Source organism: Labrus mixtus, chromosome 15, assembly GCF_963584025.1.
Source record: "Labrus mixtus chromosome 15, fLabMix1.1, whole genome shotgun sequence".
Taxonomy (NCBI): Eukaryota; Metazoa; Chordata; class Actinopteri; order Labriformes; family Labridae; genus Labrus; species Labrus mixtus.
Window position 1 is genome coordinate 16238379 of NC_083626.1, and position 16453 is coordinate 16254831.

Sequence of the window (16453 nt, forward strand, 5' to 3'; positions counted from 1 at the left end):
CATGAGTATGTGCAACTCAAAAGGATGTGGTCGATTGTGAGATGAGGAAGAAAGTGAGGAGGAAGGAGTGCACTGAACTCTGACAAACAACAAAACTTGTATGTTACTGGAACAGAACTCGGTGTAAAGTTGGACCGTGTGGACCTCTCATTTAGAAAAATGTGTGATTATTCTGTGGCGATGCACTGAAGAGAAAGACGAGATGGAAGTGGAGGACACTGGTGAAACAAGGACTTCCTGGTATGATACCTCTTACGTTTGTACTTCTAGATTTCTGACTTTGAATCCTACATATTGAACGTCAATGCTGAGCGATGACAGAGGAAGGGATTATTATAATTAACAGAATGATTTAAGTATGTTTAAGGAATACCACTGATATTAATGGCATAGAAAATCTTCCAAACCATAATGATGAGGATTCTTTTTTTTTTTTGATAAATTAAAAGAATAATTCTCCATGAATAATTCTGTATTGCTCTTTTTAAGGTCCACAGCAGCAGAAGACAGACACATCTTCTGTGACCATGTTGGGGTATTTTTTAGCAATTTATCATACTATATTTTTTTAACCTGCTTCCCTTGTCTAAAACTTTTATGGGTTTTCTCTTCAAAAAAAACGTAAACCTAATGTGAAATTCTGCTTTTAGAAGAAGAGAAAACAAGACCCAGCCCCTGCACCTGTGATCAGAATCACAGAGGTGAGTGTTATATCTGATATGCACCACCAAACTCTGCGTTTCTTCATCTTCATGTCTCTGTCGCTCTGTAACTAGCGGAAGTTATTCAACCGTACCTTTGTGACCACAATACTCAGAGCAAACGACAGAAGTTAAGCCGTACACCCACAGAGGCTTTTTGGAAGAACAAAACTTGAAATCCTTTTTATATGACACCTAGACCTACACTTCAGACACTTTCCTTTTCAGAATTAGCAACTGGGTTTTATGTCTATTACCACAAATAGAAACATTTAGAGTTGAGCACCTTTTCTGACTGCACTGAATGTACAGCTGATGTGGTATTTGAGTCAAATGAAACGAGCAGACATCTTGTATTTTACTACACAGGCACAGTTTCAACCTTCTTCCTCTTTGAAAGTGTTACACAGGAAACGAGAGATCTGCACCCTGCAACATCTCTCAGCCCTCCAAATTTCTCACCTTCCTACCTCTCTCTAATTTGACCTGTGAAATTTGAATTTTCTGAATTTTTGAAAATGTTCTGTAATGTGACCTGTGCTGTTTGATTAGGATGAAGAGGAAGATGAGGACGGTGAAATAATGTCCGACCACATGAAGGATTCAGAGGTAAGGTTTCTGATCTGCAGGTTCGACATGTGGGTTAAGATGTGTTAAAGTCTTGTGTAGCCACTCATTGTTGAATAATATGAACTACCTTGATACACTTGGGGATCATTAGTTTACATGTATCATATCCAGATTCTTAACTTCTAATGGTGATTTCACTCAGGAGCCCAGTAATAAGAGGGTCAAACCAGTGGTCAAGTCAAATAGCCTAACAGGGCTCATAACCCCAACGAAGACCCCCGCTCTGAAGCGCATTGGACAGTCCATTTCGGTAACAAAGCACAAACACACTCGCACTCTTTCTGTCACACTAAATGAACGACACATTTTTTTTTTTTTTTTTTTTTTTTGCATTTGACTAACCACTTCTTTTCACAGCGCTCCATCAGTTTTCGCACAGAGGCTCGACCTTTGCCACCAGCCCCCCTGCGCCCTCGCACGAAGGCCTCGTCGTTTCCACGCCGACGAAATAGCCAATGCTGGAGCGACACCGTGGAGAGTCATGACCTGACTGCAAAGGAGATCAAACGGCAAGAGGTGCGAGTGGCAGCATGCTTTATTTCATCTCATACACCTGGCTTTTAAGCAGGTGTCTTTCATGAGGTGCCATTTTTTTTTTTGTGTTTTTTTTTTTTTTTTAAAGGGATATTTGGGTCAAGCTGTGGTTGCGCTGTGGTTGCAGTGTGGGGCGGGCTTACCAGGGCCTTCTCTTTGTTTCTGTGAAGCAGCTCTACGCAGCGATTACGAAAGAGGATGTGAGCTGGCACTTTAGGCTCAACTTCCTTTATCAAACAATCAGCTGTGAAAGCTCCTGCTGCGTATCTACATTGTAGGCAAGACTGTGTTTGCATGCCATCCTGGACACATGATGATGTGTTTCTCCTCTGCAGGTGATTTATGAGCTCACTCAGGGAGAAAGGCAACTCATCGATGACCTCAGTCTGGTCAAGAAGGTACAAAAGCATTACTTTATATCAGAACACATTCTGCTGAATGAGACTTACAGGCATCCATTTATTTAATTTTTTTGTTACCAGGTGTACTATGAGCCCATGCTGAAGTTGGACATTATGACGGAAAGCGAACTTGGACAAATCTTTGGTACACTCGACTCTCTTATCCCTTTGCATCAAGGTAAACAATCGAAACTCCTCTTTTTCTTTTCATGCCAAATTGTTATATTGGCTTTTATGTGGCACTATTGATAATGCACTATTTTAAAATGAAACTGTATAAAGTCAAACAAAGAGAGTGTTCATTCATACACTCATGGTTGCATTTGATTACTGCGAGGCGGATTTGCCATTGTCTTTTTTTAAGCTAAGGATTCCGAATGAGTTGAATGAGAGGTTTCTGTCGTAGAGCTGTAGTAACACTAGTGTTTAGTCAGAAAAAAAAAATCAATACCAGTTCTTCATTTAGTTTGTTCTTTTTTTGTATCCTCTAGATCTCCTGAGTCGTCTGGAGCGGCTGAGGGGATCAGAGAAGACAGTCGGAGAGATTGGGCCTACCCTGATGAACTGGGTGAGTATCTCCATGGAAACCAAGGACAGAAAGAGAGAAGAGAAAAAAAAAGGGCACAACCCACCTTCACTCACTCCAGTTCCTGCAGTTTCTCTGTTTTGTTCCTCTTCAGCTCAGTGTCACAGAGTTCAGATTGTGTACATCTCTGCTTTTCTCATCGTGTCCCGCCCTCCCTCTCCCTTCTTGTAGTTTCCTTGTCTGGAGGCCTATGTAACATACTGCTGTAACCAGGTGGGGGCTAAAGCTCTGCTGGACCAAAAGAAGCAAGAGAAAAGAGTGGAGCACTTCCTGCGGCTGTGTCAGGAGTCCTCATTCAGCAGGAAACTGGACTTGTGGAACTTCTTAGATCTCCCCCGAAGTCGTTTAGTGAAATACCCGCTGTTGTTAAAAGAGATCCAGAAGTGCACACCTCCAGATCACCCGGACGAGGACACATTACCTGATGCTGTAAGTTTGTGTTCACACATACACATGCATAAAAAAACACCTACTCCAGGTTAAAAAACACAGAATTGTGTTAAGCTAATGATGAACAGGCAATTTGAACCTTATCATTCGTATTCCTGTCCTTCTCTACACTGGCAGTTTAGCAAAGATGCAGGGTCTGCTGGTTTACATACCGTAGCAATCTAAATCAATTTCCAATATATGCAGGTTTGAATACACAGAAAACTTTTATTTATTGATCCCTTTTGCTTGATTTTCAAATCTTATAGCTTGTCGGATTTTTTAGAAGCACAAAAATAGAAATGTGTCTATCTGAATATCAACACATCACGCATATGGGGCGCTGGTTTGGTTTAGTTGGTTGAGCAGGTTCACCAAGTACAGAGGCTGCCGTCCTCATCATGCTGGTTGTAGGTTCAGTTCCCTGTCCTGACACCTTTTGGTGCTGTCACTCTCACTCTACAAAAAAAGAAAACCCTAACAAATTTATGTAAATATTCAAATGTCGTTAAAAAACATGTATGCATTATCAAATACCAATCTATACCAAATAAAAACCATACAGTTAGTTCACACCTTCAAACCCCCTTCTAATATTCCTTTATTGTGAAATCCATCAGTCTGCAAGCAAGGCAATTTGGCTAACGCTCCATTTTACAAATCTAAAGTACTTCACACTGAACTGCTTCCAATTGGCAGCTACAAATGTTGTTAGATGAGACTGCAGGGGCCAGTAATCCTGTGATATGTCATCAGTAATATGAAAATAACAAGGTCATTATGTCTGCCAGTTTGGCTGGTTCATTGTTTCTTCTAATAGCTGTCAGTTCAGATGACAGTTTTATATTGAAGGTGCCTTCAGTTGTCGACTCATGGGCAATAATGGCTCATATAAGAATCAGGATTCCAAATGTTAAAACATAGTGCATGTTTATTTACACTTGGCACATTTCATAGGACATTTCTTTCTTTATCAATCAAATGATGAAATAATAAAATACATGAAATCTACATCACTCTTTGTTGTGTTCAGTTGGAGTTAATCCAGAGCATTGTGGGGGAGGTGAACAAGAAGACGGGAGAGGCCGAGTGTCAGTTCTACAGGCGAGGTCTCAGCTACCTGGATGAGAGTCAGAGACTACCAGAGATCCAGCTGTCCCGCTTCCTGTACTGCCACGGAGAGCTGAAGAACAACAAGGGCCAGGTAACTGCACCCTGTAGCTGTTTGGATTCCAAGACAGAGTGAATCCCTACATTTACACATCTTTGCACCTCTTTGCCCTAGCGTTAACATATTTGTTACGGTGTTACTGCCAACACTTTCACTGTTAGATCTGAATGATAGATTACTTTTTTTTTTCTTGGCTCTTCTTAATGTCTCTCTGTGTATTGATAAATACACTTCAAACATCTGTCTTCTTTGGCAGCGGCTGCATGTCTTCCTGTTTGAGTTGGCGTTGGTGCTTTCCAGACCGGGGGAGGACAAGGACGGAGGTCAGGTGTTCAATGTGTACAGACAACCTCTGCCCAATGCCCTGATCAACCTGGAGGAGATCCCAGACGGGGAGGCTGCTGGAGGGGGCACCTTCAGGGGGGCATTCACTGGAAATGATAAAGGTAACATCTACATACTGCAAACAAAAGATGTATTGATCCCTAAACAACAAAGAAACATAGGATCATTAGCATTAAACAGCATATGTTTCCATTTTCTTCACTTTAGTTTTCTTTGATAGATTACTAAATAAGCAAAAGTGAAAAAGGCAAGATTTGACACTCTAAAGGTCAATTTGTCAAACGGTTTGATTGCTCTGAGCACTTATTCCAAACCAACAAATAATTGATAGAAATTAAAAAGAGGAAAGGTTGTAACAGCCTAAACTTAAAAGGTTAACAAGAAGGTTTAAACTGCACATATTTCAGGTTCATTTATGCTTTGAATTATATAGAGAAATAATGAACTACACGCTACAGCAAAGCCCATAAATTGAGCAAACAAATTGCCACACTACCCCACTTGTTGAAGAAATATCGTCATACGTCCTTTCTTCACCTCTCTCTTTAGTGAGGAACTGTTTCCGTGTGAGCAGCAGAGGGCGCTCCAAAGTAAACCCTTACAGCCTGCAGGCCAACGACTCCTTCAGCAAGCAGCAGTGGATCACCTGTCTGCGCCAGGCCATCGTCCAGTCCAGGGACCGGACAGCTCAGACCAGCCAGTCGCCGCTCACCCTCCACACCGATCCCGCCCTGTGCCACATAGCCGAGCTCAGCCTCAGCTCGGACACGGACATGGAGGACCACACCGGCCGCTAACTTTTATTTTAAAGACTGAACACAAGTGGGCCTTTGGGATGTCTATAGAACTGTACATTGATATGTGTTGTAAATAAAATGTGAAGGACCATTGTGGTTAGGCATCTGCATTGAATTTCCAACTTGGATGGTTTTAATTTCCCACATTTTTGATAGATTGCATGATTGGGATGTAGTGTTTTACACAGCTTTAACAGTATTATTGAATGTGGATTCCCTTTGTGAAGTTTTTTTTTTTTTTTTTTTTTCAATTATTGCTGTTGATGTTGTTGTTTTTTTTTAAATAAACTGACACTGAAAGCGTGTTCAGGTACTCTTGGCAAAGTACACAAAGACAAGTCTAAGTATAGACAACAAGATTTAGAAAGAAAGGATTAGTGATGCTTATCCTCCCTCCCTCTATCTCTCTTTCTCTGTCTCTCTCTTTCTCTCTCTCTCTCTCTCTCTATCTATCTATCTCTTTCTCTTTGACACCGGTGACAGGGAAGGAGAGAGAGAGAGAGAGGGAGGGAGGTAGACTTTCAGTTCTAGCCTACAGTCAGTGCTTACAGTGTAACAGTAGACGTCCCCTTATGCATTTTTAACAGCTCAGCAGGTGATGGGAACAGTTCAGTGGGGACAGTTTGTCCACAGATAGAGTGACCAAATGATCAGGTGAGTCCAAACTGCTCTGTTTATTTGTCAATGTATTATGCATTAAAATAACTTTGTTATTTAATGTGTTGTTAAGAATGTTTCCATTTACTAGTATGAAACATCAACAAGAGTGTGCTAATATCTCCGCGCAAAGACTAACAGTAGTTGTACTTTTTTGTGGACCATATACTTGATTCTTTGATGAAACTTGAATTTACATCTTCAAATGACATCTCGTTTGAAGTCATCAAGGTCTCTGTCAGATCTAGACTCTTTGAGCTTCTCTACACGCTGTAATTATGGAAAAGGAAAGTGAGACAGAGTGGATCAACTGGATCTATACAAGACAAGGATTTACTTTTAATGGACCCTCATTCACAAATTTATCCTGTTCTTTTTCCCTCAGCTGTGAATGACATCCCTCGTTATTTTCCTGGAAACAGAGGGATATTAGTCCATCATTATCTTCATATACCTTCAGTAAAGAAAAAGGACATTGTGACTCTGCTAAACAGCTTATGACCTTCCATCACTTTGCACTCCCCTCTGACCCTGCATGTGAAAAAAAAACAGAGGTGCAAAACCATTCATTTGTCATATGTTAAGGAAGCCTTTCTGAGGCTAAACACGTCTCCTGAGGTTTAGTGAAACAGGATGCCCGGAGCCAGTGGCGTCAACGTCGAGCCCTCCTGCAAGGCCTTGTGTCGAACCCTGGTGTCTCAGAACGGCCTGCAAAGAGAAACTGCTGACATTTCCCAGTCTGTCCTCTACACCTCACTGATGGGGCTGCTTCTGGTCGCTGACAATGAGGTGGGTAAAATGCAACGCCATAAAAACCGTTACTGCATGCACAGGCATAAAGAGCTGGTGTTAAAAGATTTCTGTTAATGTGGGATTGATGGGACGATAAAGAGACGAGCATAAACACAGACAGAGATATTGTGTAAAGGACTTAAAGGAGAGTACACATTGACACACACGTGTTTAAACCCCTGTCAGCACTCACTGGGTTCTAATAGGATGAGTGCTTGGGACTGACCTCCTTTTAGCCTCTCTTGTTATGTTAATGTGATAAGAAGGCTAAATCTGTCCCGTCTATTCTGTACACACACAGACATGATGAGGTTGAAAACCAACAGACAAGTACCATGTTGTTGGGACCTTGCCAGGGATCAAATTGGAGGGTATACTGACTAAAGTCTTGATCAAGGTTTGGGTAAATAACTTCCTTTTTTTTAATGTATTTTTTAGAAGGAGCAGCTCACCTTAGGAGTTGGAAGGGTCGGCCTTAGAAACATAGGAAACACAGTAAGTTGATGATGAAGAAAGTGCTTTTAAACATACATATTTCCAAAAACTTTCATGCATGAACTTATTATCTCTCCCCCCCCCCCCCCCCCCCCCCCCCCCCACACACACTATTTATTCTTGATGCTAGTGTTTCCTGAACGCAGTAGTTCAATGTTTGTCTCACACACGTGGCCTACGAGACTACTGCCTGCTCAAGTCCTACAAACAGGAAAAGTTCTCCAAAGAGGATGCTAAACTCATGGAAGGTACCTTACTCTCAGATCCCCTCATCTGCTATTATATTCTTTACAAAAGTGATTTCATCCATCTTTCTTATTTTTCTTTTCTTTTTTTTTTGACTTTTACATGTCCTCCTGCGCCCAGCTTTCTCCCAGGTGCTGTCAGGCCTTTGGGATGTAAATGACGGAAACACAGTCAACCCACGCCAGTTTTACAGTATTTTTAAAGAAGCAGTGCCTTACTTCAGTGGTTACAGGTAAGAATGTAGATGTTGGTTAACTGCTCTCATTAGACTTGCATGCAAGAGACATTAGTGTTGTGTAAAAGCAAACACACAAAGACCTTTGTTTAGACACACATTTTTTAAAATAATGTGCTACATATGAAATGCAATTTACTTCTGTATCACAACAGCTATAAGGACAAGAGAGGAACTTCTGTCTGTATCGATGGCATTTAGAAATCTCGCTGTGTGTCTCTTCTGTTTACTCCAGTCAACAGGATGCACAGGAGTTTCTGAGGTTCCTATTGGACAAGCTGCACACAGAAATCAACCGCAGACCCTACGTTCGACGAACAGGGAAGGACCCTGAACAGAAGTATGCCAGATTTAGGTGTGTACTTCGGCTGCTGTGTATTGAAAAGTATCTGGTGATAAGATAGACATTACGGTGCATCGGTTGGGATTCAATATAGTGATATTGTTACTTATTCTGTAGACAAAACAATTTAAAAGCTGAGGAAAGGGGATAAAATGTCAAAGTAAATATATCTTTGCATTTAAATATTTTGTTCCAGATTTCATGTTTTTAAGAACATGTACTTTTTTTTTTTTTTTAAGTTTAAAGTTCATCAATACACTTCTGTCTTTAAAACTAGGTTCTTCATGGGAAACATTTTATCCTCCTCTTTTCTTCCTCCCAGGATTTCAGAAGAGGCAGCAGCCATGTGGAAGAAACACTTGGAGAGAGATGACAGCAGAATAGTGGGTAAGGAGAGCAATCCAGTCTCGATGATCCCTCAACTGTACTCTATAAGGTTTAATAAAGGAAATGTATTCATTCTTCCCGCCATCCTCTTCACAGATCTGTTCTCAGGCCAGCTGCGGAGCTCGCTGCATTGCTCCGTGTGCTCTCACTACTCCAACACATTCGATGTGTTCTGTGACCTATCGCTGCCTATCCCTAAGAAGAGCTCCTCAGGGGAGGTGACGCTGAGGCAGTGCCTGGACCTCTTCTCTCAGGAGGAGAAACTGGACAAGGAGAACTCACCTGTAAGTGCAAAACCAATCGATTGCATTTATGTGTCTCTGACTTTAGGTCTTGAGGTCAATGACAAGCACAGTTGAGCTACGAATGGAATAAAGAAAGGGTTTTTTTAACCGCTAATTTATACTTTTGTCATTCTATTCATTCAGCCCATTATATGTTTGTATATTTGCTATTTATGGGGAGTAAAGCTAACAAATGATTAAGTAGATGTGTGTAGAGACAACAGGAATAAGTCTGGCTTATACAGTGTCTTCATCAATACAAATCAGTTCGTTCAAATATATCACAAACATCAGACAAGGCAAACAAAATAGAAAAAGCACACAAGGAATTTAGCAATCAAGCTCAACTTAAAAATGTGTCTTTAATTGTTTATTAACTTGAGTCTTGTGGACATGCAATGCAGTAAATGTTGTTATTGTCTTTGATTTTGAGCTCTTTAAAGGATGGCCTCTATATTTAATGCTAAATTAACAGTGACAAATGCAAAAGTTGATAATTAAATTTAAAAAAAAGAAAAGAATTAAAGCTCTGTCTGAAAATGAATGACGGTCTGATATGCATTAGAGAGCCATAGAAGGGTTGTACTCTATGGAAACAAATACTAACAGACAAAGAATTGCACACACTTTTGAATAGTTAATAACCGTTACAACTAGGCCTGTGTTTCAGTGTGTGTTTGTTTGTGGATGTATTTCAGATGTGTGAGAGGTGTAACAGACATACAGAGTGCACAAAGCGGCTGTCCATCCAAAGGTTCCCCCAGGTTATTGTCATCCGTATCCTTTGAACCAAGTGGTTTTAGTGTATTTAACTATGTATGTATATTAACGTATGTTTGTCTTCAAGAAGTTATGATGAAGCTTAACTTTCTCCATCAGATTTGAATCGATTCACAATGTCTCGGTGGTCGATCAGTAAAAGCACCACATACGTGTCCTTCCCCCTCACTAATCTGGACCTCGGACCTTACGGGCCTCTCGACTGTGGTAACAAAACCAATGCTTCCCTTAAGTTTATCCTTCTGCATATTTCATGTTTTCCCCTTCATCTGGGCCTCATCTCCTTTTGCAAACATCCACTGCAAGCATTTACTGTGTCATTTAGTTTAGGTTAGTCAAAAAGACAAAACATACTGTTAAAGGTCAGTCATTGTAGGAAAGTATCTCTCTGTAACTATTTGGCACCATAACTAAAAAAAGTTTGTTTAAATAATTTGCTGAAAAATCTCAAGCCGTATTGAACTACGGATCAATTATATCAAATATCCCATCTCATAATTAAATGTATATATGCTGAAAATGCTGATGCTTGATTTTATGATGTGAAATGTGAAAGTTAACCAACATATATGGGTTATTGGTGAATAATTAAACCAACTAAAACAATATGATAACAATAAAATGAAAATATTGAGATTAGCAAATGATCAATGGCACATCTAGAGCTCATTGCCACTTTTGAATAACTTATTTGAAGTAGTGTTTGGAATGTGACAGTATGTTGATATTCCTTTATTTATGAAATTAAAATAATGCACATTTTATTTCTAAAAATTGAAGGAGTCAGTCATTATATCTTTTTTTCATCTCCACAGGCCCAGTTCTGTATGATTTATATGCAATCTGTAACCATGCTGGGACGGTGAACATGGGTCACTACACTGCCTGCTGTTCAGATGAAAGTGGTTGGTGCTTCTACAATGACTCCAGGTGACTTTCATCTTGCACTCAAATTCTTTTGTTCAAACGTGTTCCCAGCCAACTCCTTGTAGAAGACAGTATTTTATAAAATGTACTGTGTCTTTGGGCCATCCGTATAGAAACCTCTTTTAAATAAACCTGAACCGTTTCTCATGATATGTCCTCCTCTGCCCTCCTACAGTGTGACTGCAGTCTCAGAGAATCAGCTTCAGACCAATCAAGCCTATGTGCTGTTCTACCAGCGCAGCAACAGCACCACCACAACCACCGTCAGGAAGTAGACCCGAGACTGGCTGAGTTGAAGAGCCAATCAGAGCAACTTTACCTCCGGTGTCCATAGAAACAAACAGAAGCAGGAGTATGTTACTCTGGCATCTGTGAATTTCTCAATCTCATTAGATTAAATAAACTCTGAGGCAGAGGATGAGGATGAGAGGGAATGCATACTAACTTTAAGGGTGCTGTCATAGATGAGCTACTTTCCTGGAGAAGCTTTTGAAGTGTGAGAACTGATACAGCTCAGACCGACGCTGTGCCCTGGTCCTCAACGCACAGAAGAGTCTTAACTGAAACAGTTATGACAAACTCTGTTCCCCTTGCTGGAGTGAGGGGTGTAAACACATGTGACGCAGAGAAGACTGTGATTCATAATTTCAAATGTGAAAAATAAATCTCAGCTGGATAGATATAGCAATCATAACTGTGAGCTGAAGTTTTGTGGTACTTTAAATAAAGATTAATAATCTGTAACTGGTACTATATCTGTTCTGTCTATCATAAATATTCAGATGTAAATACATAAAGTCCTTTATGGCTAAATAGTCCTTCACATGGACGGATAACTATGATGGCTGAAAATACAAAAACTTATGACATGCATTTAATAATGTATTTAATAAGTATTATTTTTTTACATTCATTTCTTCTTCAAAAGAACATATTGACGAAGAATGAATTGAATTGATTGTATTATTTATATATATATTTGTATACATTTATTAATAACCAGAAGTAAAGTTTTACATTATTATTTAATGTGTATTTAAAATATTGTTTTAGTTATATTACTTTATGTTGTTATTTTCCTTGATTGATTTCAATTAATTGTTAATATAGGCCATAGCCTACTTTAAAACTGAATTTATAAATATTGCATTATGTGCTGAAGCCTTCTAACAAATGACGTATTACGCACATGCGTATGAGAAGTGGGCGGAGTTTTCCAGTCGGTCAGGAAGAGGAGAAAGGCGGACACAGAACATCTAACGGTAACCACTCTTAGAGATAGCTTGTAAACTTTAAGCCGGTTATTGCTTCGGTAACATACGTTTCACACTAATGTCATGAGGAACTGAAGTTGAGGTTTCGGGGAGAAAACTCTAAATGGCAGGAGTTCAAACCATTGAGGCACCGTTAGCTTTCCTGCTAACCTAGCCGATGTTAGCTGGTTTGACAGGCCCGGACTACCACACAGCGTTTGAGCAGGAATGGGAACACAGCACGGAAATGTTATGTTTACACCCTGTACCTGCAAGGCCGATGCACTGTTTGCCTTTGTTTTTCTATTCAGGTCGTTACTCTGGATAGTTTTAAGTAATTCTGAAACATTAGGACACCGGTCTACATCGTAGTTTGAGTGTATAACGGGACTTCTAATGTGTGAACGAGTTGAACTGGTGGATTTATGTTTCGGTGGATTAATAGTGAAGAGTAGTTAAGTTCCCGCTGATCAGTTGAATTAAGTGTAAACTTCCTTTGAACCTTTTTCCACAGATGGCTGCTATCAGAAAGAAGTTGGTGATAGTTGGGGATGGTGCATGTGGGAAAACCTGTCTGCTCATCGTCTTCAGTAAGGACCAGTTCCCAGAGGTCTACGTCCCCACTGTGTTTGAGAACTATGTGGCAGACATCGAGGTGGATGGGAAACAGGTGAGACATAAAACACTCAATATGAACTTGGAACTGAGGAGCCCAAATGAATACTAAAGACACTAAACGTGTGTAAAAAAAATCTATATATATTGAGAAAGCTAGAATGTTAATCTGATATCTGATTTGTGAAACGCTATCAAGTAAGATTAAGATTTACTTTTATTGATCCCTGCAAGGGGAAATTTCAGTTTTTACACTCTGTAAGACATGCAACACACACACTGAAATATAAACATGCACAAACAGGATCCTGTGGACATGCACTAATGGAGAGATGTCAGAGTGACGGAGCGGCCCACAGCGGGCGCTCCTGAGCTGGCGGTGGGGAGGGGGTTTGGTGCCTTGCTCAAGGGCACCTCGGAAGTGCTCAGGAAGTGATCTGGCACCTCCCCAGCTACCAGACCAACTTCCATATTTGGTCCGCACCAGGACTTGAACCGACGACCCTCCGGTTCCCAACCCAAGTCCCTACAGACTGCCGCCTTGTGTTGGGCTGTTACAAACCATTACATTCACTATGAAGTATTCACTAGATCTCTATTACACAAAAAAATCTGGGAAAATGGCCAACATACTTTCTTACATACCAGGGCGATATCAACTAATGTCATGTTTTTATATTTCCTATACAGTAATCTACACACCTTTTGTAACAATAAATAAAGTACACATTTTGTATTAATGTAAGACATGGGAGCTGCAGAGCTCCCCTGGGTGGGTGGGCACAGGTAGTACTGGGTCTGCGCGCACTGCTGGTGCTGTCATAAAGAAGCGTCAAGCTTACTGGGCTCATGGCCTCTAGAAGTCCACACTCGATGCAGGACGTAGTGTGACAGTTTTCTCCTTGTACCTACACTGCAACAGCATGCTAGCACAAGTTAACCACCGGTGTTTGGCACCTGCCTGTCCAGCAGACAGCAGGCCAACTCTGCGTCCACGGGTAAAGCCAACACAAGGTTCACCCTCGTTTTGGAACAAGCTTTATCTGCTTGGCATTTTGCTTTACGGTGATTATATTTTCTGTTCTTTGCCGCTACGTCCATGTCCGTCATATTCGCCAGTTTGGATAATGTCCAATTGCCGAATTGTATCCGCTCCCAAACTCACCTGTGCACTGTCATTGGCTGAGGGAAACACACCGTTTCCCTGCCCAGAACCACAACATACCAAACTTTAAAATACAGGCAGAGGGCAAGGTCTTTTAAGACACAGTGACTACCACACATGTATGGAGGCCCATAAGTGATGATTGATCGACATTACTTTTGTATAAGTCTATATTCTATTTTTTTAAGGAAAAAGCTACTGATCACCTTTAAGTTTTAAATTAAATGCTTCACTTTCCCTCTTAATGAATCCTCTGTGTGTGTTGATCCTTACATGTAACTCTGTCTCATTTCAGGTAGAGCTAGCACTTTGGGATACAGCGGGTCAGGAGGACTATGACAGACTGCGACCTCTTTCCTATCCTGACACTGATGTTATTCTAATGTGCTTCTCTGTAGACAGCCCTGACAGTTTAGGTATGGTCTTAGTTTGCACTGGTTGTATCATGTATATTGAATGCGTTGCAGTTTTGACATTGGCATGTTTTATGAATTGCTGCATTTTCCCTCTTACTGTAGAAAATATTCCTGAAAAGTGGACACCTGAAGTGAAACACTTCTGCCCGAATGTTCCTATCATCCTTGTTGGCAATAAGAAAGATTTGCGCAATGACGAACACACCAGACGAGAGCTTGCCAAAATGAAACAGGTTTAGTTTTTTATGTTGTTTTGTTCAAAACTGATGCTGTTTGTTCACATTGTTAAAGTAAATGTCAAAATGTAACCTCCAATTTCATATTTGTCTCCAGGAGCCAGTTAAATATGAGGATGGCAAAGAAATGGCGTCCCGCATCACTGCAAGTGGATACCAAGAGTGTTCTGCCAAATCCAAAGATGGTGTGAGGGAAGTCTTTGAGATGGCAACTAGGGCAGCACTGGCTGCCAAGAAACGTTGCAGGAAGTCCACCTGCCTTCTGTTATAGGCTCAGGGAGAGGAGGGGGCTGCTGTCAAGCACAGATAAGAGGGCAGCTTCCATTAATATTTGACATTTGGGAGAGTTTTGGGAAGGGCCCAGAAAAGTTTTGCAGATGCTCAATTTGTCATCATACAGTTATCCTTGGCAAATGAAAGCAGATCTTAAATGATTTGATAGGCTTCTACACCTCAATCCTTGGTTTCTACATTGGTTATGTACCATTTTGGTTTCTTCTATCAAACACTTTTAGATCTAGAAATCTCTTTGGCAGATGGTCAGGGGTGATTTAAAGTTGAGTAGATGTAAACTTATTGAAATGTGCCATGATTGGAATGAAGTTGGAAATGGTCATTACCAGGCCAAAGACAGTGGGGATGTGAAAAAAGACAAAATAATTATGTTCATGTAAAGTGGGTTAAATTAAGACAATGTCTAAGTGGATTTTACACAGTATCGCCTACATGTAGTGCCTTGAGAGCAGGGGTCAAGAAGAGAAAGTTAAGGGGTTATGGTTCATAACTTGAGACGGGGTATAATTTTGTCATTTGTAGTGTCCATAAATCACATTTGTGAATGCTTTCTCCCCTGCCATTGGCTTGGCTCCTTCAGGCTTATATTCTGACTCAGGCGCTATGCAGGGGTAAACTAGATTGTATGAGATATTTTCCCATACCGAAATATTTACCTGTACTTAAGTCTGCGTGTGTGTGTGTGTGTGTGTGTGTGTGTGTGTATGTGTATGTGTGTGGGACTGTATGGTGGTTTGTTTTCTCCAGTGCAGGTCTGCATGCAGTGGATGTGTGTATATTTGTGTGAGTGTGTAATAACAAGTGTCTACGTACTGTATGCATGGAAAGGCCTTCTGCGTCGCTGACCTAACCCATTGTTTCCATGCCAAAGTTACCCCTGAAGGCCACATTTTACGGCTCAGATGGGTAATGGAATAAACAGCTACTCAGAGTGACATAGAAACCACCACTTTACTGGAAGACATTGTACTCTCCATAGAGGCACAATCAGGTTAATCATGTTAAGAATTTTTAGGACCTTTTTTTTGTGTGTAATAGAGATTCAATTGATTGTGTTGTTTGAACACGAGTGATGTAGTTCATAAGTTGAATATTCTTTCTTTAGATGATAGTCTTCTCTTCTATAAAGTATATTATGTACTGTATGTCTTACAAGGCCTTGTAAGGACATGTTATTGATGTGTATTTCAAATTTGCCTTTAACTCAATTTTCTCCCCTTTTAATGATACTGTCATTATTGTACTATATCTTTTTATTGTTGATGTCTCTCATTTTCTTAGTAAATCTTTCTTGTTTGACTTAATCCTACTGTCATCAGCTTACATCAGTTTACTGAAAAAAAAAACCTGTAATCTTAGAATTGTTTTGTTTGATTAAAGGTCAACCTTAGGGTACATGGCTGGCAGGTGAGATACAAGAGCAGTTATTGTACCTGTATATTTTTTTTTCTTTGCATTTTTTTTACTGTGACACCTTAGGATTTCTGGATTTTGGCTTCAGAATAAAGGTGATAGTAGGGTTTTCCGTTTTTAAGGTATTTATGTGTTTCTTGGATCCATTCATTCGTTTTTGCTTGCAACAGTCCACACTATATTTCTGGCATTAATTTACTTTTTTTTCCCAAATAAAACATTCATAACCTGAAAAAAATATGTGATTCAATCATTTCATTTTATTTGATATCAAGATATCTTTGTTGTCGTAGTTTATGAGTTTATCCTATATCCCTCTTG

The 16453-nt window shown here is 40.2% G+C and overlaps 3 protein-coding genes across 5 annotated transcripts; all 3 read left to right on the forward strand.

Annotated features, from left to right (window-relative positions):
• The first annotated feature begins 9 nt into the window (after positions 1-9).
• arhgef3l (Rho guanine nucleotide exchange factor (GEF) 3, like) lies at positions 10-6305 on the forward strand. 2 transcript variants are annotated; one of them, XM_061056708.1, is made up of 13 exons: positions 10-240; positions 490-535; positions 654-701; positions 1254-1310; positions 1474-1581; positions 1689-1847; positions 2201-2263; positions 2348-2444; positions 2758-2834; positions 3024-3281; positions 4315-4485; positions 4709-4898; positions 5347-6305. In XM_061056708.1, the coding sequence occupies exons 1-13, from the start codon at positions 203-205 to the stop codon at positions 5592-5594; spliced, it is 1560 nt and encodes a 519-aa protein (XP_060912691.1). In that variant the 5' UTR covers positions 10-202; the 3' UTR covers positions 5595-6305. The 2 variants fall into 2 exon arrangements, with proteins under 2 accessions (XP_060912691.1, XP_060912690.1); XM_061056707.1 differs by having other exon boundaries at positions 11-240; positions 651-701.
• Positions 6306-6426: 121 nt separating this feature from the next.
• On the forward strand, positions 6427-11484 carry usp21 (ubiquitin specific peptidase 21). Of its 2 annotated transcripts, none has more exons than XM_061056711.1 (11): positions 6427-7040; positions 7482-7538; positions 7669-7786; positions 7905-8016; positions 8255-8374; positions 8685-8749; positions 8846-9033; positions 9732-9810; positions 9913-10020; positions 10629-10743; positions 10916-11484. In XM_061056711.1, the coding sequence occupies exons 1-11, from the start codon at positions 6885-6887 to the stop codon at positions 11013-11015; spliced, it is 1218 nt and encodes a 405-aa protein (XP_060912694.1). In that variant the 5' UTR covers positions 6427-6884; the 3' UTR covers positions 11016-11484. The 2 variants fall into 2 exon arrangements, with proteins under 2 accessions (XP_060912694.1, XP_060912695.1); XM_061056712.1 differs by having other exon boundaries at positions 8255-8359.
• Positions 11485-11864: 380 nt separating this feature from the next.
• Positions 11865-16257, forward strand: LOC132989240 (rho-related GTP-binding protein RhoA-C-like). The gene is made up of 5 exons (XM_061056717.1): positions 11865-12002; positions 12508-12663; positions 14069-14189; positions 14292-14422; positions 14523-16257. The coding sequence occupies exons 2-5, from the start codon at positions 12508-12510 to the stop codon at positions 14694-14696; spliced, it is 582 nt and encodes a 193-aa protein (XP_060912700.1). The 5' UTR covers positions 11865-12002; the 3' UTR covers positions 14697-16257.
• Positions 16258-16453: the final 196 nt, after the last annotated feature.

Coding starts and splice junctions, on each gene's coding strand:
- arhgef3l (XM_061056707.1), top strand. CDS start 203: ATGGAAGTGGAGGACACTGGTGAAACAAGGACTTCCTG. Junction 1,311..1,473: donor ACCACATGAAGGATTCAGAG/GTAAGGTTTCTG, acceptor GATTTCACTCAG/GAGCCCAGTAATAAGAGGGT. Junction 2,835..3,023: donor GGCCTACCCTGATGAACTGG/GTGAGTATCTCC, acceptor CCCTTCTTGTAG/TTTCCTTGTCTGGAGGCCTA.
- usp21 (XM_061056711.1), top strand. CDS start 6,885: ATGCCCGGAGCCAGTGGCGTCAACGTCGAGCCCTCCTGCAAGGCCTTG. Junction 8,375..8,684: donor CAGAAGTATGCCAGATTTAG/GTGTGTACTTCG, acceptor TCTTCCTCCCAG/GATTTCAGAAGAGGCAGCAG. Junction 10,744..10,915: donor TGCTTCTACAATGACTCCAG/GTGACTTTCATC, acceptor GCCCTCCTACAG/TGTGACTGCAGTCTCAGAGA.
- LOC132989240 (XM_061056717.1), top strand. CDS start 12,508: ATGGCTGCTATCAGAAAGAAGTTGGTGATAGTTGGGGATGGTGCATGT. Junction 14,190..14,291: donor AGACAGCCCTGACAGTTTAG/GTATGGTCTTAG, acceptor CTCTTACTGTAG/AAAATATTCCTGAAAAGTGG. Junction 14,423..14,522: donor AGCTTGCCAAAATGAAACAG/GTTTAGTTTTTT, acceptor ATTTGTCTCCAG/GAGCCAGTTAAATATGAGGA.